General features: G+C 45.5%; 1 protein-coding gene across 2 annotated transcripts; it reads right to left on the bottom strand.

Moving 5' to 3' along the window:
• On the bottom strand, positions 1-27,504 carry NR2E1 (nuclear receptor subfamily 2 group E member 1). Of its 2 annotated transcripts, XM_053381597.1 has the most exons (9): positions 27,337-27,504; positions 16,673-16,818; positions 13,467-13,554; positions 11,222-11,457; positions 8,658-8,804; positions 4,233-4,329; positions 3,681-3,830; positions 2,703-2,808; positions 1-1,459 (listed from the first exon to the last, which is right to left on the bottom strand). In XM_053381597.1, exons 1-9 carry the CDS (start codon positions 27,359-27,361, stop codon positions 1,297-1,299), a joined length of 1,158 nt encoding a protein of 385 aa, XP_053237572.1. In that variant the 5' UTR covers positions 27,362-27,504; the 3' UTR covers positions 1-1,296. The 2 variants fall into 2 exon arrangements, with proteins under 2 accessions (XP_053237572.1, XP_053237573.1); XM_053381598.1 differs by lacking the exon at positions 2,703-2,808.

The following is a 27,504-nucleotide window of genomic DNA, read 5'->3' as shown; positions in this document are numbered from 1 at the left end:
TTTTAAACTTAATATATTTTTTATTCTTTGTAAATACAATGAGTACAACCTTAACTTCACAAATCAGTTAATCCATTTTTGTACAAGAGAAGTTTTACTCATTCTATGATACTTCAAGTGCTGGTTCTCCTTTCTCAGTGCTAGTTCCTAAAACAAATAAAAACTTGAAAAGTACAGCAGTTATCTTTTAATTCCCCCCTACATTTCCATAAGTGTATTCTCATCAAATTAAGCAGCTCATAATATGTGTGTTGTGTGAGGAGTGGTGAGAGAGAGAGAGGCTTTTATTAGAACCTGGACTTTTCTAAAAAGCCGCTAGAGTATTAGGTTTGTATTGATCAACCATCCTTTTCTTTCATTGTAAGATGGTTCAAAACTGTTTTTATTATAAGTCAGGTACCTTTTTTGCACATCTCATTGACAAAGAGTTTGACCACCGTTGCCTTTGGTTTCAGCACTATGCCAGTGGGACAGCTATTAGTTCGCTGTATCAATCCTCTCCTTTTTCTTTTATTTGGTTTTGCTGTTTAGTCTTCGCTTAACATGCATTTTTTTAAAAAGAAAAGAAAAACAACTTTTTATTTAAAGCTCTTTTGTCTGAGATGGTAATCTGAACTGATATGTTGGCCAGACTTAGGCGTGAAGTCCACCCCTTCGTGTGTTTTTTTTAACAAGAAGGCATAGCCTATTGAATTCAAAAGGTATTTGCTGGCGTACTTCTTAAAAATCCATGATGAAGGCCACTTTTATTATTACATTACAGATGAAGCAAATGTTTCTATAACCTGGTATTCAGTGTTGCCTCTCATATAAAAAGCATTCACTTAAACAAGCTACTTTTAAAAAAAACAAAACCATTTTTGAAGGCCACCTCATGACACATGACGACAACAATGTTTGGTTACCCCATTTTTCAAAGTATGAAGAAACAACAACCCTAAAGGACCTTCTTTACCTTGTCACATCTGCCAACTAAATGGCAGACTAGCACAGCCTTTGTTAACTATGAATGACAACTGAATTGGCTCCACCGGGAGAAGCAGCAGCCAAGTTCATTCTACAGCAGGTTTTTCCGCGGAGCACAGTATTTCCCCACCCACATCCCCAAGGACTCAAAGTTGCTCTGTTCAAGGCTGCAAAACCATATCTATTGGGTGTATTTTGTCACTAGGTTAAAACGTTTCCAGGCTCCAGCTTCTTGTAGAGTTTGTTAGCTGAGGCTTGCTCTCCATTGATCAAGAAGTTCTTCAGAAATGGTGACCCTGGTCATTCTCATTTGCTCCCCCCCAGGTCAGTCTAGATGTCACTGGATTTGTACATATCTGAAAGCAGTCTTGTGATTGGCACATTGCCAATGGTTTTTTTGAAAAATACTTCTTCTATTGTGGAGGGACTAATCGAACGTAAAGCTGGCAAAAGCAACAAGAGTTTCCCGAAGCGACAGGGCTGTGTGGGGTACCTGGAAGGCAAGCATGAGAGTTATTGCTATGGATATAAATAACACTCATAATATTTTTTATGCTGTTGATTGCCTTTGTGAAAGCCAACAATCAAAATGCCAACAAAATAGTATACTTTAAGAAATCTGAATGTGGTAAAGTGCAAAGGTGGACAGACTTCAGGCTTGTAGAATCTTTTTTTTTTTTATTACTAGAAATCAATCAAACTAATGTACACAATAGTAACTCATGGGATAGATACACATTAGAATTACAAGTTATGGGCACCTCTGAACACACGATCAGCTCAGAAATTTGCAGTACCAGAACTGCTCCCCAGTCTTTTCTGCCCACAATGCCATTCCAGTATTCTGTCCCCCTTCTTTGTTTCAGCAGCCTAATGAGAGGGAGGGCTTTTTGCTGTTGATATCAGGAAATCAGGAAATGGAAACCCGTGCCAACCTACTACAAATCCCAGAGAACTTCCTGTAGATTTCAATTTATCTGCTGCCCACTGCCAGTATAGTGGATGGAGTGAATGCTGGACTGGCTCAGATATCTGCGCAGCCATGAGGTCCTCCCATTTGAAATCAGTGGGATTGGTTACTTTCAGAACTGTAGCTTGATTCTACACTTTGATGATGTAACATGCTCCCCCCCCCACCACAAAAAACCAGTCAAAATTCTAAAAATATAAATTTTCACCCACGAAAGCATTCCAAAACTCAACAAGATTGAAATTCCAGGCTAAAGCCAGCTCTCATTTACACAACAGATTAAAAGCCACTTCACAGAAGCAAAGTGTCTTAAAAATGCTAATACAGTTGTACCTTGCAAGTCGAACGGAATCCGTTCTGGAAGTCTGTTCGACTTCGGAAACCAAAGCGTGGCTTTGGATTGGCTGCAGGAAGCTCTTGCAGCCAATCAGAAGCCGCGGAAGCCCCATTGGACATTCGGCTTCCAAAAATAGTTCGCAGACCGGAACAGTCACTTCTGGGTTTGTGGCATTTGGGAGCCAAAACGTTTGACTTGCAAGACGTTCGGGATCCAAGGTACGACTGTAATCTGATTGTGAAGAGAGAGAAGCTTTCTGTGCTGTTGTTGTTTTAAATTCGTTTTGTTGCTCATCAGGTATTAAACATTACGCCCTTTATTTCTCTTCCCCCTTTCATCTGAATTATTTGCCTGGGATGAATAAACTTACTGCAGGTACAGCAAAGTAAGAGCTTGGAAAAAAAATGTATTCAAATCTAGTGTCCTCACCTAGTATGAATGTAGCTGTTCAGGGTGAGCTGAGCTTCATCTTGAAGAGCTGCAATGGCCGCAGCATTTCTAAAACTTCTGAGTTCAGAACCGCTATGCGTAGGTACTGAAAAGCAGATTGACCACTCTTCACTTATTAATCAGAACAGTCAATATTAACTCGATGCCAACTAATGTTACACTTCACCACTTAACTCCATAGCACCACCTACAAGCATGAAGGCACATCTTGGTGATTCCATTTCACTGCTTATGACATTCTACAATTTCAGTTTGTCAACATGTCTCCCACCCTGAAAGCACCTCCAAATTTTAATAAGTGTAAAGCGGTGTCACATTTTCAATTAGCAGCATTAAACAGATGAGACCAACACTGTTATTTGTTTTCATTTCAACCTCCAATGGCCAACCAAATAAAAACCTTGCGGACTTCCTTTGACAAGATACACAGGCTTGGGCCTTGGTGAACATTAAAGGGCTGAGAATATACTGGAATCCATCTTCAAATGCTTATGCTCACCAAATATGGTGTGTGGAAGGCAGCATTTAGATGGCCAGTCTTAGTCAATCATAAAGTTCACAATAGGATGAAAAGGGGGACATGACTCTTAAGTATGAAGGACCCAAGCTATTGAAGGGTTTATAGGTCTGCCCCCAGTAGTCTCTGCAATACACAATTGCTCAGACTCATCAAAATACCAATATGCTAAATTCTTCAGCAACTGAGAACACAATTGCTTTCCTGAAAAAGCCCCCTGTATTCCAAGGAATTTTAAAAGATCCCATCTCAAGGAACAAGGATTGGTACTCATTTTATATTGGAATTTTCTGGGTGTCCCAACTGAGAAGTGGCTCTGCCCTTCAGCCCACAGCATTAATTTATGATGTTCGTTGTAATCTGCTATTGGAGGTAGGATACTTGGCCACTGCACAGCCTACTGATAGATGCCCAAAAGGCTATTTTTATATTCCCCTTACCAGCTTTAAAAGTGACGATGCATTTGAGACAGGCAAATTCTGTAGCATCTAACCGAAGCTGTCTAAATCTAGCCACAACCTCTTGTAAAGCCTGTATTTCTGAGATAATCTTATTCAGCTTTTGAGAATCTGTGTTGTCTCCATTCATTCCTGGAACACAAACATGTGAAATAAATACACTAATAGGTCATCTGAATGTATTTTATGGATTGATTTCTGCAAAAAATAAAAATAAAAATCACATGTATCAATAGCTATTCCATTGTTACATTGAGATCCGCTTCAACACAAAACTAACTATAATGTAGGAAAGTTAGTATGAAATCTTCTGTTGGATGATAACAAACACAGTAATTTGCATTTAAATGACAATGCAAGCAGTCGTGAATGCAACAAAACAACATTATTTGCATTTAAATATAGATTTATAAATGACAGGTATACTCTATTGTTCGGAAGGGATTTGTTATTCTTTACATGTTGTCCTTTTTTTCAGTAATGTATTTTTATGGTAATTTCTATAACAAAGTCATTAAATTGTGCAATTCTTACCAGATACAGCCAGTAGAGTGTTAGCATCAACTGGAATGGCCCATTGTGCTATTCCTAGAACAAACAGTTCCCTCCAAGCATCTTCCAAAAGCATCAGCTGTCATACAATAGAGGTACGATATAACATGGTGTATAATTTATAGATTGATAAACAATTTCACTATGTAAATTTCTGTTGTTTTAGAAATGGCTTTAAAATGCCTGCGCTGTTTTCTCCCATCCCCACTCCTGCCGGGGACATTTTAGTTCTCGCTTTCTCATCTTGATTAAGAGCATCCATGGATATTATAAAACGCCACCTATTTAATGCTGGGGTGCTGCTTGAAAGGTATGGCTTCAGCTGTAAGGTACTGCATAAAACCAAAAATACATGAAGCTCTTCTTGCACTCCACATGTGAAAGTTGCACAAAAGCGCTACTCTTTATATAAAATGAACATTGTCCATCCAGGCTATTTTCTTTCTTCCATCACTGAAAATATTGGGGGGTGGGGAGGAGACACACCTATTTTTCAGACTGAATTTGACTTCCACAATCAAGCATCCTCTTGGTTTTTGCAACCTTCTTATAGTCATTTGTCCCAATGTAATATAATAAATTGATCTGGTTAGGAAAGCAAATGACTACCATACAAGTTTTATTATAATTTGTATAGAGTTTGCAGATAATCATTTCTCCTTGGGTTTGTTTAGGTAGCCGCATGTGGTTCCAGGTACCTTCTTCTCTCTCCAGGACAGGCCTGGCCCCATTGGGCTAAAGCAGTTGCGTGGATTGCACAGGTAGTGCTGGTGTTACACAAGTCTTTTGTCAGGATAGATCCACACAAAGCTTGTCAAATACTGGACAAAAGGGACCAGAAGACATTGTAATTAATTGGGCCTCCTGCATCCCTTGGTGCTGTTCTCCCTACTATACAATAGGGCTGTCTGGAATTTCCTGGACATAAGCCCCCCTTAAGCAGCATCCAGTCAGGAAACCGCTGAAATTTCCAGGAAAATCCAGACGTATGGCAGCCCATGCCGGCACACAACAACTTTTGTGTAAGGTTACCAGATGTCCCCGTTTCCCAGGGACAGTCCCCGGATTTAGAAATCAGTCCCCTGACCAAATCCATCTACTTAGTAGGAAGTTGAAAAGTGTCCCCAGATTCATTAAAAATAATCTGGTAACTTTACTTTTGTGTCCACATTTTCACTTTCTGAAATATGGCAACCCTACTATGGTTTCACTGACAACCACTTCTATGGATAATGATGGTATTCAGCCACCAGGTGGTGGTAATGTTGGCTAACCTGCTACAAAGCTGCTTGGCTGTGTATGAAGCCCCACCCCATTCTCCACTGGTCAGGAGAAGGCCAAAACTCACAAGTTTCCCAGCCTTGGGGAGGCAAGATTATCTAATGATGACCTTCCTATCCGACTTGGAGATTCCTGATAGCCCCTTGGGACTCAACATTTGACAACCTTCTCATATTGACAAAGTTGATCTCCAGTGTTTTGAGGACCAGTCACTCTGCTGGCCCAAAATGTTTTGCCGTCTGGGGCAAAGGAGAAGACAGACACTGCATTCCTGTATGTAGATACAGAATCCAATTGGACAGGCAGCTGAATCTTACTTTGGCACTGAAGATGCCACAACATCTTCCCCCATAGCTGAGTGCAGCATCTACGATAATAGGAGGTGTGCAGTAGGCAAGTAGAGTCTTTGCTGTTCCCAAGTTAAGGTGCAAATGACTAAGTTATAAACAACAGAATAATTTAAGTATAAGGAACAGCTTCTTTGTTTTCTGTCTCCATTACTGACTGTGATTATTGGAACTATGACTTGCATTTGATGTAAGTGGGAGGACAGCAGAAGAAAAATGTCTAAACAAAAATCCACTGTTCCGAATTTTGGGTAAGCCGAAACTTTGCAACTCACAGTCTGGTCTATAAAGCCCAGAGAGGATAATGATGCAGTTAGTGAAATCCTTGGGCTTTAAAAAAGGGATTAATTTCATGTAACAATTCATGCAACTTGCCTTTAATTTTGAATGTTAGATATGCAGCCAGTTCATTTAAAATGACAGGATAATCTGATTCCTGACATGGATAATAGGCCTATTTTACAGAGATCTGTTCAGTGATCACTTTAATCTGCACTAAGCCATTCCTTGTATATTGATGGGACTCTCATTTCTGAGAAAGTTTCTTCCCCCTTTACTTTTCTAGGTCTCAGTTCCTCAATTAGTATGTTATTTGGAGAAAGTTCTGTGGTAAAGCAAACGAAGCCTTGCCTTAATTAGAAGTCACCCATGCTGGTGGCAGGGCATTTGCACTGGAAGGAAGAATGTGGAGGATGGGGCATTGCAACTAATTTAATTAGGGGAATATGTAATCTTTTCCATAAGGCAGGAAGAAACAGAGAGATGATTGCTTGCTTTAAGGTAAGCACCATTTTAATTCAACGGGAGTTAGGATTGCTAATGCTCTTATTGCTCACATTCAATTTAAGTTGACATAGTTTAAAACAAGTCAGGTTTTGGGGGGTTTAGGGAGGGGGAATATGGCTATCAAAAAAAAATAAATTAGCTAAGTACCGTGGACCCCCTGTTTTTCAAAAGCCAAGCCATGGACCCCCTACTTTTGAAATCTCTGGTAGTGTTTGTTATGTGAATGGTGCCATGGACCCCCCTGGGTGGGTTACATGGGCCCCCTTGGCTCCTTGGACCACCAACTGGGAACCACTGGCTTTGAGAAACATAGTCCACTCCTATACCAATCTGAATCAATGTAGCTGAAGCCCTGATGCAAGCCTAAGTTCTGTTGACATCAGTGGGATAAGGGAGGCACATGACTAACTAGAGTCTCACTGATTTCAACAGTGCATGAGTGTAACACCACCACAGTTCAGATGCTTAGGGGCTCCAACACATATAGTCTGCCTTGAGTGCACAGGGCACCACTGAACTCTTGCTCCAACAGATCACACGGAAAAGTCAGTTGTATTAAATGTTAGCTCCATGTGGAGGCATATATGTTGCTAACATGGTTTCTGCATTTCCAGGTGCTCTTTTTGGAGCCACCTTTAGTATGCAAATCTCAGCAGTCCTGCATACCCCCACCTGGAGGAATCATCTCAAAGAAATAAATAAAAAAATGACACCTTCATGCAATCCCCATTGAGTTGGCAGTCTGCTAGAGGCCCCACACCTTCCTGCAAGGGATCATGTGCAAGTTTCTGCCAGCCCAGTTGGTTTTGGGGTGGCGATGGAATGTGCTAACATCAATAAACTGCAAGCATTACCCAAACAATCAGTTTGATTAACTCTTATGGGCTTCTTGAAGATTTTAAAAAGCAACACGTCTGCCGTCTGCCTGAACACCCCTGAACTAAGACATGAAGCAAGACTAGGGTTGCCATATTTCAGTGAATATCTGGACAGAAAAGTTGTTGACCTTTTTTTTATAGTTTTGGCAAAACTGCAAAAAATAAAATGCCATTTTTGAGCTGCCAACATGGGCTGCTGAACGTCCAGATTTTCCTGGACATTTGACCGATTTTCGCCCAGACACTGCTGCTGATTCTGTATATGTCCGGGAAGTTCCAGACATCTGGCAACCCTAAGCGAGGCTTTCTCTTTGATGGTCCCCACCATTGTGGATCTCTTTCACCTTCCATGGAGGCTTGCCAAGACTTGCCCCCCACATAAAACTGTAGAGAATATGCAAGTGACATTGGCAGGGACTTATAACTGTGTTTGGTAACCTTTCGTGATAATGATTGCCTTTGTTTTCAGTTATGCTATGACTTTGACTATTCCCCCCTCCATTGTTCTGAATGTTGTACCCACCTAACCCTTTACAAATAAATCCAGTCTAATTCCCTACTAAAAGCCAGGAATATTAACCACAAACTCCAACCAAGCAACTCACTGCAGTACATGGTGTGCTACAAAGAAAGAGTTTTTGCAGAAGGGGTTTTGCTCTGCAATCAGCTGCAGGTGACTCAAGCAAGTCATGAAGGTGAAGCTACTAACCACAATGGTTTTGCTCGGCCTCCACTGTCAGAGGCATTATGCTTCTGAATACTGGTTGCTGTAGACAGCAGCAGCAGCGGGTGGTGCTATTCTGCTTAGGTTCTGCTTGCCGGTGTCTCACAGGCATCCGGTTGGCCACTGTGAGAACAGGATGGTGGACTAGATGGGCTGTAGGGCTGATCCAGCAGGCTCATCTTATGTAATTAAGTAAGCCAAGACCAGAAGGCAACTGAAAAGGGGCCTTTTAAATTATACTGGATATATACTGGATGAAGTATATGTTTTAATCCATCACTTGGCTAAAAACAGCACTGATAATCACATGGCCTAAATCAATACTGAGCAATCTGCTTAAGAGAAATGTTGTCATTTCCTCCCCCGCTCCCCAGTTCTATATAAATCTTACCTGATCTTGTAATGATAGAGTAGAAAAAGCAGGGACACTTTTAGCCCATTTGATGCTCATGAAGAGAAGCCTTGCCGCAGACTCACAAACAGATTCAGTAGCCACTTCGTAGAGATACATGGGAGTGCCACTGACTTCATGTGGGTACTAAAATTAAAAGGTTGCATGGAAAATATTTCAGAGGGTAATAGGCAGGAGCTTATGTTTGACAAAGAGCTGCTTATTTAATTAAGTACTTGATTATTGAATCTGGGTCTTACAAAGGAGGGTATCAGCAAAACAAAAGAAAGAAGAAAAATGGTAGGGGGAGATTTTAGGAACCACTGGCTTAACCAACTACCTTAAGATATGCCCCCCCAAGCTGATTTACATAGATACTCAGTTTTGGTAAGGTGAGTGGTAAATATTTGGCTTGGTTTGGACAAGTATCAAGGCAATACATAATTAAAAGTCAAACTGAAGAACTGAATATGTGCTTAAATGGCACCACATCCTGCCTTTCACACTTCATGCATAGTAAGTGGATCCTGTATTTAGGAAGGTTGATGCTCAGACTAAATCTACACGTGCAACAGAATGAAGTTTTAGTAGAATATACTTTACCATTCCAGACTATAGGTGAAGGGTGTTTTAAAATGCTTCCTGACATAACATTCTCCCTGTAAGTAAAAAACTAGCACAGTCAGAGGAAGGACCATGCTGGATTTTCTGTCCCTGATGTGCTCATTTTCCTCTTGCAAGGGGATTTATTTTTTCTTATGTGGTGAAGCATTCAAAAATGCACCCCTTCTCTTATTCTGCTGCATATGTAGTCCAGACCTCAGAGATGAATTTGGGCCAAAATGGGCAGTTATGGATTACAGGGGGAAAACATTACGGTGTTTGAGGGAAATGTCCGTAACCATCACTAAGCTTATACTTCAGCAATAAGTATTATGTGAGTACTTCCAATATTTGGATTCCACTGTCAATACTGCAACAGTTTAAAACTGGTCAGAATAAAACTGGGACATCCTGACGTATTTGTAAAACTCCGTTTCTCAAAGCAAGCTAATTCAGGTTTGCCGGGTGTCTTATAAGGCTTCCCATGAAGGCACACGGGGCCACCATCTTGGTGAAGCTGAGCAGATCTGGGTCTCATGGGTGCCTGGATTGGGGAGCACCTGACAACCGCTTGCATCCCATGACAAGAAGAGAGGTGGAATATAAATGCAAGAGAATAAATGTCTCCCTCAGAAATAAGGCACTCACTGACTGAAACATTTTTACAGCAAGGTAAAACGTTTTTGTTCATCACGGCCTTTGCTATCTGATGAATGTTAAGCATTCCACTAACAGCTTGATTGAACTTGATTCTAAATGTAATTGTATATGTTATGATATACAGCATCTTGAAATGTTTTCTGATATGTAGCACCTTGAAATGTTCACATGGCAGGCAGCAAATAATTTTTTTAAATCCCAGCCAATAGTGTTGGGGACTGATTCAGATTGGGACCACAGCAAGAGGCAAAAGATTTAAGCCCTTGGTCCCATTACAGATTGTCCCCCCTTTTATGTCCCCCCCAAAAAAAACACCTAATTGGCATCTCATCTATCCTGGTTCTCAGTCCTGACTCAGTTTGTGAGGGATGTTGATTTAACTTGGCAAGAAGGTGGAACTTTCCCCCTCTCCTCCTCCAGGTGCCCCAGGAAATTGGTTCCCGCAGGGTCAGGAAAACCCCCAGAATAGCACACAGGGGGGTAGTGGTGGGATTCTATTTTGCAAGCTGATATGCTTGCACAGATGGAACGTTTGTAATAGTGGTACCTTGAATTCCACGCCCTATGCTTGGGCTGGAGCCTCTAGCAACAAGTTTGCAGCAGTGCCATCATGTGAAACTATTCCTCCATACATTAATGGGTGGAAACTGAGCATGACAATCGTATGGTTCAACAATTTTAATTATGGGTTCATATTGCTTTTAAAGGTTTTTACATTGCTGTACACCACCCTGATCTTTTGTGAGAGGATGATGTATAAACACTTTAATTAAATACAGTCAATGAATAAGTAGTAAGAATGAAGATCATGCATCTGTGCTCCATCCTAAAGGTATTCTGGTGACTTTGGAACTATCTGGCAATTTGGAACACCTACCAGGATAACTGCTAGCATTGAAAAGGAACCAATATGCAGTATGGTTCATATGGCTTGACCAATTTACTCCCACATGGTACATCAGACATGTCAATCATTTAACTTTGCAATATGCATAATATTTAAAGACATATGGTAAATAATTTACTATTGATTTAGGCTGCCATCCTGAAGAGGCTTCCGAGGAAGTAAACACCACTGAGACTTCCTTCATTTTTACTCCAATGCATTGTGCAAAAGTCTTGCTTTCACAAATATAGCATCATTAATTTATCAGGAAGTAATTGCTGCACAAGCCAAATGAAGAGGAGTCAGATTGAGGAGGCCTCATTCCATACCAATATCACAAGGTCTGGTTTCTTTTTCTAAAGTCTCTCAGGATAATGATGCATTTCCCCTGAATCAAGAAGAAGGAGGAGCTGACCTTTGGAGTTGGTTGAGCTAGACCCACCAAGGTCTGCCTTTCAGATGTTGTAGAAACTGCAGCCAGTTCTAGATTGTGAGGTTCCAGCTGAGTAACAGCAGTGAAGAAAGCTGGGGCAGGTAGAGCTGCAGAGGGGAAATGTGGCGTGGCTCCATTATCCTCCTTGTGTCCTCTGAAATACAGAGCGACTTGTTTCCTTATTGTGGAAGTTCTTGGTCCCCTTTCATGTTGAACAGCTGGGAATAAAAACCTGCATTAGCATGCTACGTGGAATTTGAACAAAACAAAAAATTTCGAAGCCCACTGAAAACTTCTAATGGGATTAAGTTGCTGTGCGATACATCTCTAATCATATATAAAGACGCTAAACTCTGGTGGTTGTTTGCTATATTCAAGCACCACTTTACTAATTGTTGACTTGCTGTGATGTCATGACATGCTCATATATGTTCTAATTCTTGAGAGTGAAGAGCAATTGAATACATGGTATAACTTCTGTGAGGAAAGTGAAACATTAATTTGGCCAGGAAGGAAACTCATACAGCAATTCTATGTTGAGGGAAAATAATAATGTGTTAGGCAAGGGATCTTTAGAGAATTAAAGATGTGGAATGAGGGGGCAGCAGGAATAAAGAGTTTGTTTTAGGATAGGAGCTAAATTTCATTTAGTAATGTGAACTAACTGATCAAATATTCAGCGTCAAATCCCCAATGATATGGAACTGTTTTAAATTATGACTAAGGGAGGATTCAAATATTCAGTGATCACATGAAACATAAAAAGCATAAAGAGACAAACACTTGCTGCTTACAAAACTGAATAACTGACAAATTAAGCAGCCTCACTAGTATTCAAAGTAAATGAACATAATTCCAATATAGACAACCACAACAGGAATATCACCAAAAAATTGACAGCTTTTCTTTTCGCGTAGTCAGTATTCAAATATATATTTATTATTGTAACTTTGATGTGAGCAGCAGAGAATCTCTTATTTTTGTAGCTCTAATTCAAATTAATTGCCTGACACAGGGAAAAGTAAAGCATCCTAGCCTCATTTTAGAGCGTGGAGAAAAGAAGTGTTTGATTACCAGGACAACTTCATGGAAATGAAGATATGTACTTTCATCTACCAGCAGTGGGGAACATTTGGCCGTCCACAGCTTGCTGAACTGCAACTTGCATCAGCCCCAGGAAGCATGGCCAATGGCCAGGGATGATGGGAGCTGTAATTCAGCAACATCTAGAAGGCCAAAGGTAACCCAAACCTGATCAACACTAATGCAGCAATAATGTAATATCAGTTAGATGATGCTCCTCTAGATGCACAGGTGCATATTGTCCCTGCCAACCTACACCCACTCACTCTCATCAGGCATGGGAAACCCGGGACCTTCCAAATATCTTTGGGCTTCAGTTCCCAGTAGAATGGCCAGCTGTCAGGGCTGATAGGATTTCTAGTCCAATAACATCTGGAGATCCAAAGGCTCCCTATCACTGATTAAGATGTTGGCTCTCCTATGTGCAGTGGCATCTATAACCAATATGCGCATCAGAAAGGCAGATCTTTGGACTGCAGGTAGAAGCATCCAAGGCAAACCTGCACTTGCACATACACACCCTGTGAGCTGCAATCACTTGCTTGATGGGGTAGCTGGATTTGCTTTATCAGCCAGGATAAGTTGAAATTGTGCCCTGCTGGAAGGATGACTGATCAGAATTCTGGGACCCTGTCAGGGTAGACATTTAACAGCTTTTGTTTGAGGTTCTTGGGTCCATTTCCTGATATACAGTCCTACTGACATACGTGGGAGCTCTTCATTTTTTATTTGTATGCAGTCTTTCCATGTATGTCTGCTTGGAAATAAGTCTCACTGAGTTCAGTGATTCTCACTCCCAGGCAAGATTGCATAGGATTGCAGCCTTTAAAGTGTCATTTAAGATAGCAATCATTTTCCTCATCAGTAGTTGTATTTCAAAAGGGTCTGATTGTGGACAGTTACTTGCAAGCCAAAAATATAGGCAGATTAAGAGGTTTAGCTTTGTAAAGTGAAAAGATAATTACTTAGAAGGGGTCACAGGAAGAGAATTTTGGGAGACTGTCAATATTGATAGGAACCCTAAGGACAGATCCATTCTATGGACAATAGTTTTCACAAGCCTGTGATATGTTGCTATCCATTTCTCTCTGGGTTTTTTTTTTTTTTTGAGGGGGGAGGTGGTGGAGGAAGGATGCACAAGTACCGTCTTTGTTCATGTTGACTTCCAAGCATTTCTTCAGCCGACATGCCCTGCATTGATTCCTATGTGTCTTGTCCACTGGACAGCCTCCCTAAAAAACAGAGACATATTTCTGAAAAGGGGGACAAAACGTGAGTCTCAGTAAGGAAATTCTGAAACAGGAAGGTGTCTGGGGATCCTACTAAGATGTGTAGACCCTTTCTCCCTTCTGCCACTCTCACTTCTTTTAGAACCTGTGCTGGATGATTGCCAGAAAAAGAAGAATGATGCCCTCCCAGGGCTCTATGAAAATTCCCTGGGGAAGAGTAAGCATTAAAGGGGCGTTCTAAAATCTCTATATGGACTTCAGCACCTGGGACAGCTCCCTGGCACTTGTTGCCTTTGACTGATCACGATCCTCCAGCTACCCTATAAAGTATCTTCTTCCTCTCGCGTGTTCCTCGGTTTCTTGCCCCTTGCTTTTCCCGCAGAGTCATAAATAAATGGTCCCACTGATTTCCACCTAACCGCCAAAGGTAAAGAGCAGGACTTCTGTGTCAAACAACGTGGCTGCCAGTAAAACAAAATAAAAATCCCGGACCTCTTTCTTTCGAGAAATTTCCCTAGAGATTTGGTTTCAGTTGAGCCCTAGGCGTCCAGATCTCAACTGAACCTGACTACTAAATAGACTTTACAGACTGAGGGTGCAGTCCTATAGGATTGCGTGGACACTATGATTAGGATTTGGTGTGCAGAATACATCACCTGCTGAGCTGTGGGTGGGTGTTTGAAATCTGAGGGTTCAGGCTCGGAGGGAGCTGGTATGAACTTGGGGCAGGATCCAACCAAAGCTAAGTGCCGCTAAGTCTCCTTTCAGTAGGAGAGATGGAAGCTGCAATCATTATACCTACTTAGTTAGGAGAAAGACCAAGGGTACTCAGTGGGACTTACTTCTCAGTAGACATGCGCTTTACTCCCCCATTGAAATCAATGGCGCTTCACTTTCGCTAGATTGTGCCCTCTGATTTCTCAGTCCCCCATTGCCTTTCAAAATCGAGCAAAGGACCAGAAAGGCGAAGCTGCCCGCTGTATTATTTCACTGTAATATCAGATGTATTAGCCTGGGAACATTAATCCAAGCAATCAAAGCTGATCCCACTTTCGTGCATCCCTCAGCTTATTTGAGCAAGGCAGTTGGAGACGATGATGTTCTCGTTAACGATCACCAAAAGAAATTGTTTTCCTTTATTAAATGCCCTCCAAAGCATCACTCCCCCTACTGCACTCTGTTTCAGGGATGGGGAACCTGTGGCCATCCAGATGTTCCTGGACCATAATGCCCACCATCCCCGAGTAATGGCTATCCTGGCTGAGGCTGAACAACATCTGGAGCGCCCCAGCTGAGCTTCCCCACCCCTGCTATACTGGAATCCCTGCATTACTTGGCTCAAAACAAGGCTCACTCCTATTGCAACCCAAGAGAACAGCCATAGGAACAGAGGCAGTTGCATTAGACTGTGCCAGACCACAGGTTCGTCTAGCTTTGTCCAGAGTGCCTGGCAGCTGCTCTCCAGTTTCAGGCAGGACCTTCCTGAAGACACCAGGGATTGCGCCTGGGATTTTCTATGGGCGAGGCAGACGCTCTGCCGCTCCCTCCAATCCTCTGGCCAAGCAAGGTCCGGTGGATTTTGGCCGGAGTTCATCTATACATGCAACCGCTGCGCCACAATTCGAAGCGAGCTGCACCTATTTAAACCTCCATTTGCCACACCTCGGTTAAAGGCAGGGGAGAGCCGCCTGCCAGGGTGTGAACATTGAGCATTGCTTTAGCTTTGCACCGAGAGGGTGGTGGCTTGCAGCCCAATGTTAGGCACCTTTCTACTCGGAAGCAAATCTGACTCTGTTCTGAGGGCTTCTCCCCGCACCCCGTAGCCAAAGCATGCAGAGCAAAAGAGTTGTTTTGCAAAAGATCTGCGCCCGGATCCCATGCATGTCTACTCAGAAGCAAGTCCCCTTCTTTTCCAGCAGGGCTCCTTTTCTGGTACACATGCTGCTGTCCAACAGCAGTAATCGGTTACTTTGAAATCAATCACTGGTTCTGCTCCGTTTTCTCAGGGAATAATGGGCATGTGAGTATGGCTGTTAGAAGCTGAAATGATCACTGGCCTGTGAGTGGAGGCAATGAAGAAATGCTCAGTATTTAAAGTAGCTTGTTTTACAATGAGTTTTGGATTGTTCTCGAGCCCCCGAGCTCCCTTCTAATCCTTCCATTCATTTTGTAAGAATCCTTCTCCTTTGTTCGAGGGCTGTTTAACTTTTGTGGAGGGGGGAAAGGCGCGGGTGGAGAGAGAGAAAGAGAGATCAAAATATGGATGTTTTTGAGATTTTCTTTTTAAAAACACCCCACACACACCAAAAAACACCCCACCAAAGTTGCAACTATGCCATTTAAATGCTCAAAAAATCCTCTTTGGTTTCTTGCAAAGGGAGTTTTAATTAAATTTGGTTCCAACTGAGTTTGGCAGCCCCACCCTAAACTTGGTGGTTGGAAATCCCATGGTTTACTAGGAATCTTCCAAGCACACTCAGGAACAAGGGACTCGGCGGCAGCGATGGAAAACACCCAACGCAACGTTCCGGGAGAGCAAAGTCTCTCTCTCTGGCCTGGTCTGCAGTAGCAGCAGAACTAGATGGTGGAAACGGGGTCCTAAAGTTGGTCGAATATTCTGCAGGCTGGATGCCCTGCTTTGAAAAGCCCCTCTGAAAAAAAGCAAAATTTCCTGCAAGTAGGAAACGGGGAGAAATATTCCAGTCCAGCCTGCTATACTAGATTTCTATTTGCAGGGAGTTCTTTTCTTTTTCTATTGGGGAGCGTTCCGACCTGTGCCTGGATTCTGAAGTGGTCTAATATTTGCACGCCGCCTTTTCCCCTGACAGGAACTCCAGGCGGTTTACAGAGAAACTCCTTCTTTCCTCAGCCGACCTCCCGACCCCCTTCTGCTTAAGTCTCCTCCACGTGATGGTGCCTTCGCTGTAACTCTTCCAGCCACCCGAGACTCCTCGGCCTCAGTAGCCGGCTTCACTCCGCCCCCTCGACATCCCGCCCCACTGGACGGGGGGGGGGTGGAGATCGCGAGCTCCTCCCCTGGTTGCGCCCGCCCAGAAAAGCGAGGAACAGCTTTGGCCCCGAACGGAGGGCAAGTGGGCGGAAGGAGGCTGGGGCTGAATACCTGGTTCCCAGATTTGCAGACGTAAGTGCGGTTCCTTCGGATGCTTCGCTTGAAAAACCCGGAGCAGCCGTCGCAGGCATAGACGCCGTAGTGCTTGCCGGAGCTGCGGTCCCCACACACTTTGCACGGGATGTCTAAAATCCGGCCTGAGGGCGAAGGCGAGAGAAAGAGAAAGAAAAGAAGGTCAGCCCTCTGGCATGGTTAAGTCCGCGATGGGCATCACAGCCAGGATAACGGGGGCATCTTCAGTAGTAACCAGTGACGCAGCGCGACCTCAGGCCCAAGTCCAGGCAAGTCCTCTGATGATGGCAAGGGTGATGAGAAGGACATTCATACCCCACCTAACATCCAAAGAGCTCAAGGAGGCTTATGTGGTTCTCCCCCTCCCCGTTTCATCCTCACAACCGCCCTGCGAGGGAGGGTTAGACTCAGGGACAGTGGCTAACCTGAAGTCACCCAGATTAGCTTTGTAGCTGGGTGAAGATTTCATAGAACTGTTGAGTTGGAAGGGACCACGAGAGTCATCTAACGCAGCTGCCTGCAATGCAGGAATCTTTTGCCCAATGTGGGGCTCCAACCCATGATCCTGAGCTGTCTCCCTGGACCTTGGCTGACACTCTTACCAGGCTTCCTCAACCTCGGCCCTCCAGATGTTTTGGCCTACAACTCCCATGATCCCTAGCTAGCAGGACCAGGGGTCAGGGATGATGGGAATTGTAGTCTCAAAACATCTGGAGGGCAGAAGTTGAGGAAGCCTGCTCTAACCACTTCACCAAACTGGCTCTCTACTCAGGGATTGACAGATGAACAGGAACAGAGGACAGATGACAGATTGACAGATGAACAGGAACAGGACACATCAAACAGGACTGGCATCAGTATTCCTTCTTCTTTTTTAAACTTATAGTCAGGGAGTTGCAGGGTGCATGGGCATGGTTACTGATTCCAATTTCATTTAAAAATATACAGTACTGCCCTTTTCTGCAAGTGAATGAGCTTAGCATCAGGGCAGCAGACACATTTTATCCCAGTGGTTATGGTGGTGCTGTGATTTAAAGTGAGTTTAAATGCACACGCTTTTATTTTTTTATTTTCCATTTTTAAAATCGTAATGGACTGGATGAGAGCCAATAAACTGGATCCAGATAAGACTGAGGCACTGGTTGTGAATGGTTCCCCAGACTGGAAGGATGGGATGAGGTTACACTCCCTCTGAAGGAGCAGGCAGTAGCTTGGGGTTACTTTGGGTTCCATCATTGTCACTTGAGGCTCAAGTGGCTTCAGGGTCACAGAACGCCTTCCATCAGCTTTGGTTGATGGCCCAGCAAACTTCTGATTTCTGTTGACTACGCTCTGGTAACTTCTCAGTTAGTTTATTGCAATGCATATACATGGAGCTGCCTCTGAAGACAGTTTAGAAACCGCAGCTGGTGCAGAATTCAGCAGCCGGGTTGCTCACTGTGGCAAGATAGCCTGAGCGCATGATTTAATAATAATAATAATAATAATAATAATAATAATAATAATAATATTTCTTCCCCACCCATCTGGCTGGGTTTCCCCAGCCACTCTGGGCAGCTTCCAACAAAATATTAAAAATACATTAAAACATCAGTCATTAAAAACTTCCCTAAACAGGGCTGCCTTCAGATGTCTTCTAAAAGTCAGATAGTTGTTTATTTCCTTGCACCAATCCTGGCTCGACTGCACTGGTTACCAGTTAAGTTTCTGATCCCAATTCAAAGCACTGGTTCCAATGTATAAAGCTCAGGAGCCCCAAATCTCAAGGACCACCTCTCCCCACATGAACTGACCCAGACCCTGTGATCATCATGTGAGGCTCTTCTTTGTAGGTCTGGAGGGTGGCAACACAAGAGCAGGACTCTTCAGTGATGGCTCCCTGTATATAGATATCTCTTCCCAGGGAAGCATGCCTGGCTCCATCATTGCATGGCTTTTAGGCACCCGGGGGCTTTTCATTATCATGGCTTCCATGATTGAGTGGGATGTTTAAATCCACCTATTTAAAAATAGAATTGTCTTTTAGAATTTTTTTGTTTCATTTTAACCTGACTTTAATGTATTTGTTTGTTTTGTATTGTAAGTAACTTAGAGTTACTTTGGTAAAAAAGAAAGTGACCAGTAAATAAAATAAATAAATAAAGCCGTCCTACATATTAGGATTGTAGAAGCAATTGTAAAACATGGAATGGCCAGGAGGTGATGGTAGTGGTGAGAAAATCACTGTTAATTGTGGGCTTCACAACTAAAGTAACACACATGCTCCTTTTTAAAAAACAACAACATTAAGCCCAGAGTATAAAATCAACTTGTTGCACCACTGTCTGCACCCAGCTTTTCAGGGACTTCTTTCTGGCTGCATTTGCTTTGATCAGGAGGCCAGCATCTGCCAGTCCTCTCCTGCCATGTTACAGGAGTAGCAGCAGAAATTCTGGCTGGAGGAGGTGGGAATTAGACGGTGGTACACTCAGGCAGGACTTTGGGGCAGAAGTCCAGAGTCTCATTCAGCAGGAGAAGGACCCTCAAACGCAGCAGGGTTGGCATATCACATTGTGGAGGACGTGAAGTAAGAAGCCTTTGCCTGTCTAAAGACAGCCACCCTCTCCAAGACCATGAAGTCCTCACTTCCCCTCTGGAAACAGAAGCTTGTATTTCCTTAGTGTTGCTAGCCTAAGCGCTCCTGCACCCCCAGCCTCTGCACGTTCGCTGGGAATGGAGCAATAGTGTTTTCAGCAGGGCAAATGTGTACAGGATCCCCAAGTGACTAGGAAATAGTTCCACTGGCTTACTCCTTGTTCAAACAAGCATGGATTTGATTTATGTCTTACATTTCTCTGCTGCCTTAACTTCCAGGAGCTCAGTGTGCATAGTTTCTTTTTCCCACTCCATTTTTCTAACAACAACCCTGCGAGGTGGGTGAATCTGAAAGATAGCCATTAGCAGAAGGTCGCTCATGAGGTTTCATGGCTATGTGGAGATTTGAATTGGTGCCTCCCCAGCCCTTAATCCAACACGCCGCTGCTACACTAAACAAATTTATAGTTCAGTCTATCCATGTTTACTCAGAAGCAAGATTGAAGCCCAGGGGATTTTATTCCAAGTAAACTTGCTTGCTTGGGAGTGCAACCTTCTTCTTTTAGCTCTGGTTGGAAGTAATGATATATAATCCTGAGCTGGCGGGAACCCGAAAGAGCATCGAGTGTCCAATCCGCTCTTACTGAAACCTGGTAAAGGAGGAGAATCTACCACCTTCTCGGAGGCAGTCACTGTGGAACAGCTCTTAAAATCAACCAGGTTTTATTTCGATTAAGGGTACATTCCTAAAGGCATGAGGCTCAGACCTAAACCTGTCAGGTGTTAAGTCCTAAGGGAACGAATGGGGTTTGCTTACGAGAAAGCAGGCAGAGGCTTGTCCGATGACTAGGGCAAAGCCCAGTCCTACTCTGTGGGAAACTGCTAAGGAAACACCTTTAGGATTGCGCTGCGCCATCCTGTGGTGCGCAGCCGGTGCTTTACAAACCCAGACTAAAGAAACGGGAACTTTGCATTAGGTGGGTTATGCCTTAATGTTCTGTGTCGCAGAAGAACCGCTCACCTAATAATACAGCCCAGTTCTCTTCTCGCCCCACTTTCTCAGCCAGAAAGTCCTATTGATGCCAACGGTCCTTACTCTCAAGTAACCGCGTCCTCACCTGACTAAAAGGAACAGGCTCAAAGCTGATACCCGCAAGCACCAGCATCTACTGGTCGATCATCTCAGCCCACCATCGTTTCATCCCGGGCGTTTCTGAGGACCCCCAAGCCCTCCTTGCAAATGCCTTTGGGATAAAGTTTAGCTGTTAGCCTGCGATTGTGGGCAAAGCTACGTTACAGCCTCTGGAACTTCAAGGCGCTTAGGATCGGGCTATTCAAAAGTGAGAGCAGTATTTCAAAGGTCAACGGGTAGTTCTCGAGGAAAAGTTTGGGAACGTCCCAGCGGCAGTTTCATCTCTGAAGCTGCAGCCCCTTCCAGCCCCGCCACAACGGGAGGCTGCAATCCTACCTACTGCGGGCTAATACAACTCTGCAAACAGCAAAGGCATTCGAAGGATTGCGTTGCGCCTAAGAGGGTTGCATGGGCGTAGCCTGGACTTATTTTAGAGGGGGCAGGTTTTTTTGGGGGGGCAGAACCGAATTATTTACGACGCAATTGGTCCGTTAGTTAAGTATTTTTTATTTATTTACTTGATTTGGTGGGGGCAGCTGTCCCCCCTTCACTCCACGCTCTGGAGCAAATGTATTTGTTAGAATAAAATAATAACGGCATTGTAAAAAGTGAGGAGGACTTGGGATCGAATTCGTGCCGGGTCCCATACATTTGCAACCCAGAGGAAAGACCTGCTCTGTTCAAGGTGGCTTACTTCCCAGGTGTAGAGCAGAGGTGTGCGGCCTTCGTACTGCAGCAGAGGGCTTGCTGCCAAGTTAGGCTGCAATCCAATCCTCACTTACTTGGCAGTAAGTCCCACTGAACTCAGTGGGGCTCCCTTGTGAGTGGGCAGGCATATGTTTGCAGGGAGGGCAGCCTGAAAGCTGTAAACCTCTTAGGATGGGGCGCAATGAAGTCGAAGGGACTTGGAAGATTTAGGTGCAAGACACCATCTTTTTGCAGCTGAGCGGGCAGAGAGCAAGAGGAATATTCGGAAAAGGAGACGGGGCTTCCAGCCTCTACCTGTGTGTGTTTGTGTGTGTGTGTGTGTCTGGGATGGCTGGTTGCCCGAATGGCGTCGTCGGGGGGGGGGGGCACGGAATTCCGAGCAGATTCTTCCGCTTTCTGGAGCAGCGAGGCCGGCGAGAGCGCTGCTCCGAGACCTGGCTTCTGGGCTTGGGGCGGGGCCCTGAAACAATGCCTCCCCGGCAGACAATAGGGACATTAGATAACGTGTTAACTTAATGATTTCCCCCTATGGAGAACTCGTTTGACTGCCTCCAATCAGCGCAAGCTGCCAGCCGCGGCCCGCTTCTCCTCCAAATGAAACCCGACAGCTGCTATATGCGGGGCCGGCGGGAGGAAGGGGGATTAGGTGGTGGGGCGCGCTGGGAAGCGGAGAGAGGGGGGCGCGAGGGAGGGAGGGAGGAGGGATCCTTCCAAGGAGGAGGAGGAGGAGGGAAAGAGAGAGGGGGGGGGAATCAGTCACAACAGGTCCGGGGAAAGGACAACGCTCAGGAATCTTCAGCCCTCCCCCTTGAGATGAAAAGTGAAGTTTGGCTGCTGTGTGAATGTGGGTGGTGGTTTGCGGGGGGGGGGGGGAGCGGGAAGGTAAGCGATCTCCAGGAGAGCCGGGCGAGCCAAGCTTGGCTTCTGGAGCTGTGTAATTACACGCCCTCCTTGCCACCTGCCTATTGGGTCACCAGTGACCCGTCAAAAAGAGTAGCATGGGAATTCGCATTGCAGACAATGGCCACAGGGGAGAGCACTCGACTCCCCCCCCCCGCCTCCTCCCGCCCCTCCCCTGCCTCTCACACCGCTCTTGGCCGGCTCTCTCTCTCTGCCCCCCCCCCCCCCGCACGTCCTTCAGGCAGCCACTGCTGGACTTTCCACTCTCAAAGAGGGGAAAAGGCAAGGAAATCGGACATGCCACGGTACCATCCCCCGGCGTTGGATTTCACCACTCCTTAATCGGACAAAACGCGCGCAACTCCTTATGGAAATCCAAAACTCGCCTTCTGGGCTTCTGCCCCCGCTCCTCGCTTTTTTTTTTTTTTGCACTTGCACAGAGGACGCGCATCTCAGCCTCGCTCTTTCCCATCTCTCTCTGTCTCTGCCCCACAGACCGATTTCAAAGGCCCGAGCGATAGGACTTCACGTCGAAGTGCAGGCGGGAGGTGCCGCGCCACCGAGGAGGAGATCCCCCTGCAGTGTGGGGGGGGGGAGGATCCTTGAGCTCACTTCCAAATAAAAAACCTCAGAGGATCGAGTTTGAGGGCGCGACATTTCTCCAGAACGGGGGGCGTCCTTTTGGTGGCTCTGTCCCCCAAGGCGTCCGACCCAAAGCCGTCCCTGTAACTGCGAGCCGCTGGCTTGAAATAGTCTAACCTGGCTTCCAGTCGCGATGAAATCCATCGGATTTCCTTCTGAGCCAACAGAGGATCTAGTCGCAAATATATTCAGAGGGCGGTAAACATCATATTAAGTGTAAAGTAAATAACCAGTTTACTTCCTAGTATTTCTGGAGATATCATTCCCCAAATCGTAGCCCCTTGGTTCTAGGGGTTTGCTTAAAAAAATAAGAAAAAGAAAAAGGGAAATAAAATAGGGAAATAGTTACGACCCTGAGAGTCATAATTATTTTAGAAAATCTGAAATAGCTCTTTTAGGAGTACCTGAGGTATAACTATTAAAGCCCCTAGTTGTATATCTAGAATAAATAAAAAAACGTTTAAATTCCTAAATTTAAATATTTTAAAAATGTATAGCTCTTACTTCGGAGCAGCCCAATTTACTCCTCAGGGGCTGAATGCAGGATAAGTGCAATTACATACTTGTAGCCGGTTTCTAATAATATTTCCTCTGAGCAGAAAGTTATTCTAAGTTCAAAGGGATTTATTTCCACGTGTATTTTTACACACACGCGCGCGCACACAGGGTTAAGATGGTAAAACTTTGCTCGTTTACTTGGGAGTAAGCCGCTCTGCTATCCTAATCCAGAGTAAAAGTGCCTAGGAAAATTGAGGGCGGCAAAATATTCCAGCGGCGAATACAGAATAACGGAACACGCACAACTGTTTTAGCGTCCCCGAAAAGGCATGCAATTTTGACAAGCCAATTCAGCCACAGTTTAACTTTTAATTTCACTGGGACCCCCACGTATTCCACCACATTGTATATTCCTTATTTGCATTAAGTTTGTTTATATTAAACACACGCCCACGGAATTTCTTCCCGCGGCCTGCGGAAAAACTAATGGCCTTAATTAATGCCCGGGAGGATTCCTCTAAACACCTCCGGATCCGCTCGCCCTCTCCAGATTCTGGATCGATTCTGCTCTGTTCTTGTATTGTTTCTCCTCTCTGCGACGCCCAACGTAGCTAGCTATATCTGACCTCTTGTTTCTGCTCTATTTTAAGTGCTTATATTGTATTGGTGCCCGTGGGTGCCCACTTCAAACAGGAGATAGGATAAGCTGGATATTAGATTCGCTGTCTCTTTAATTCCCTTATTCTCCTTCCATTGCTAGCTTAAACCTTGCACACCGAAATAGGCATCAGAATAGCCTACTATAATTGCGGGGGGGGGGGCAATCCAGCCACAATCCAGCGCGTTTAAATCCTACGAATTCCAAAAGGAGAAGCTTAAAAACTCTCGCCATTGAAACCCTGCGGGTCTCAACTTCGGCAGCGCCTCTTTTCTCGCCTTCGCCACCGTCCTCTTCTGCTGCAAACTTTGGCTCCCTGCCCTCCGCTTACCCCCTCCACCATTTTAATGGCATTTGGAGAGGGTGGGTGTCAGTCTCTCAGCCCATTAATGTGTCCTCCCCCCACCTCCAGCAACCATGGCTCCTGTGCTGAGAATAAAATTCCGAAGGATGCCAGGCGAACGAGGGACCCCGTTAACTTGACACGAGGTCACCAGATAACTGATTAACCCCTGTTTAAAGGCCCCAGAAGTCTAACGGGAAAGACAAACGCGGCTCGGGCGGCGCTGGGAAACCGTTTGGAACATCCCTCGACGGGGCGTCCGGGGCGGGGGCACTTTTTTTGTGTGTGTGTGCGCGCCTCGTAATTGCTTAAAGATATATGGCAGCTTCGATTACTGTAATTACCATCAGAGGCTGTTGAAAGAAGTTAGGCTGCTTTGCGAGGACTCCTCGACGGGGTCTTGTTACCACCCAAGCAGAGAGATCACATCTGACATCACTCCAGCCTGGCGGAAGGGAAAGCGGAGCCAGCGCCAAAGGCCGGAGGAGACGCGGCCGCTTCTGCGCCACGGCTCGGGACTAGACGGGCTGCCCAAGGCCTGGCGAGGGGCGCCCTCCCTCCAAGGGGCGCAGGAGATCGCCCCAGTCCTCCTCAAGGCAGGGCCGAGGTCCTGCGGGGGAGTAAAGGCCAGAGGGATCAGTGGGGAGGGGTCCGCCAGGGGGGAAATGGCGTGAGAAGCCAGAGCTTCTATCCTGCAGAATAAATAACCAAGTTTGCGCATACCCCGAATTAGAAAATATTCCCCAACTCATAAAGAGGGGACGATCCAAACAGAGCCGAGCAGCTTAAAGTCTCTGGGTTGATTATTATTTTTTAATCCATTTGAATCCCCCCCCCCAAACCGCAGATTGAGACCAATCACCTAAAATCAAGGCTGTCGTGCCAGAGAGCAACCCAATGTTATTCAAACCAACGGCGCTTGGTTTTTGTTTATTGATCTCAGTTAGGATTGTGAGCAGAGTCCGGTTTTGCTTTTTTGTTTTTTTTGTTTGGAGGAAAGAACTCGCTGACCACGTAATAAAACTCTCCTAGCTGCAAAAACGTTGCGATTGGACCATTTCTGGAGCCTTAAGGCGGATCAATGGCAAGTTAAGATGCCAGCAAAGGGAAACTGGCCGGGACGGAGTTCCTCCCGAGCTAATCTTCCAGCGGCGTTTATTCCGTTATGCCAAGTTAATTTTGTTTTTAAGCTATCCCGGGCGGGCTGCAGCCGCGGGAGACGGGGCAGGAGAAGTCCCTCTCGCCTCCGTGAAATGAAGGAAACTTACTTCCAAGTAACATCCCGACCCCACTCTAGGGATCTCATTCCCAGGTCACAGAAATCGCAATTAGTTAAAAAGAAAAGAAAGAAAGAAAGAAAGAAAGAAAGAAAGAAAGAAAGAAAGAAAGAAAAAAAGTGTGTCCTAACACATTTCTCTCTCACACACATACCTTCCCGGTTTACACCACATTCTTTATTTCTCCTTAGGGATAAAGTTATCTGAAACAACCTGTGATGGCCCTCAGTGTAAGAGGCGACAGAGTCCCAAGGAGGGGAGGTAACGGGGACACTTAGGGAGCCCATCTACCCGAGGCAGTTTGGTTCAACCCCAGGGGCTAGCGGAACAACAAGGCCAAACTCAGGGGGCTGCGGCAAAAAGGTGCACCAACTTTGAACACACGCCCACTGGATCCTGGCGACCAAATTCTAAGATATAAAGAATCGAGCTGTAAGGCGGCAGTTCCATGCACGGTGACCTGGAGTAAACTCCACTGAAAGTAGAACTACTCTCGTGCAAATTATCCATAGCCACCATAATTTCACAAAGTTGGCCCGAGAATAATTTCCACCTCACTTTAGATAACAGTCTGCACGTCCCCTGGCAAGAGCAACGCGGATGTCCCGTCCCCTGACCCTTCCAAAGATTGCGGGAAAACAGACGGGAGAGGTTTGCTCTAGATGGATCCAAAGGGATTTTGCTACCAGATGCATCCCGCTAACCTCCCCGCTCCCAGCCCAAAACTATATTTTGGTGATCCTCAAATACAGAAAAAAACTTTACTTTCTCTTTTTGCCGTGATGTACCGTGATGGTGGTACACACACACACACACACACACACACACACACACAGAGAGAGAGAGAGAGGGGTCCTCTTTTATATACTTTGCTCTCTGGGGAAAAGTTTCAATATTGAGCGATGCCAGATAATTCGGAATAAAGTTGGTCTGCAGTTACAGCAAGCAACACACGCGCTAGAAGAGGAGGAAGAAGAGGGTGGAGAGGAAATAAAGGGAGACGATTCGTGAGCTCAAATGCGCCCTTTTGGGGGGGGCATTTCTACACGCACGTGCTTCTCTTTCTCCAAAGGCATTTTTGATGTTGCTAAAAAAAGTCACCGTGGCCCCACGCTCTCGCCCTAAAATGACCTGGTCCACCAGTCTCTTTACATCAAACTAGATCGCATACGTTACTGACCCTATTATGCATATTACGACCAAAAAGAGGGGGGGACACCCACCCCCAAAGTCCCTTCTTGGATTTCTGGAGTCTGAAGCCAACTCCTAGCCCGAGCGGTCAATCAGACTTAAAGAAAGAAATCCCTCCGTTATGAGGTGTACCCGGATTTAGGATTAAGGGAAATGTGACTTTTAAGTTGTTTCTGCTTCTCCCTTTCGCAGGATTATTCGGTAAGGCTGGAAATGGTGTGCAAAGTATTCCCGTCAAATCCTCTTTCCAGAGAACGGCTCCCTCCCTCCTCCTCCTTGGCATTCAACTCCGAAGTTTCGGGCTGCTCTCCCTTCTCTTTCTAAAACGGATTAAGAGCAGCAGAAGGAAGCTGCGCAGGTCGATCGGCATCGCGATCTCCGCCGTGGGAAAGCGACCCGCGTGCGCAACTGTTTGACTCGATCGCGACCTACCAGCGCCCCATCCTTGCCCCCCCTCCCCGCGATCAGAAAGGGGAACTCTGAAGTTCATTACAGGCCCGGAAAAAACAACAACCTCCAAAATCCCAAAGCCACGCAGCGCGATCCTCCGCAGACTCCCTTGCGAGGAAAGCCCCTCCGCGTGGGTTTGCTCCCGGGAAGCGCGCTTTGCGGAAGATCCAGACTCGGAGCGAGAGGACACCCCCCGCCCCAGAGGGACCCAGCCTGGCTGCGAAGCCACTCGCCCCCCCCCGCGGGCGCCCCCCGCCGCGCGTTACCCACTTGTGGATCCCGCCGGCTTGCTCATCGCGGAGTCCCTCGGGACGGCGGCGGCTCCGGCTGGGGCTTCTTTTCCGGAGGCGGCGAGCGGGCGCTTCGGCTTCTCCTCCGGCTCCCTCGGGGCAGCTGCCTCAGGGTTCCTCCCGCGGGCGAAAGCGACGCATCTCCTCC

This window comes from Podarcis raffonei, chromosome 3 (assembly GCF_027172205.1).
Source record: "Podarcis raffonei isolate rPodRaf1 chromosome 3, rPodRaf1.pri, whole genome shotgun sequence".
Classification (NCBI taxonomy): Eukaryota; Metazoa; Chordata; class Lepidosauria; order Squamata; family Lacertidae; genus Podarcis; species Podarcis raffonei.
This window is presented reverse-complemented; position numbering and strand designations above follow the sequence as displayed.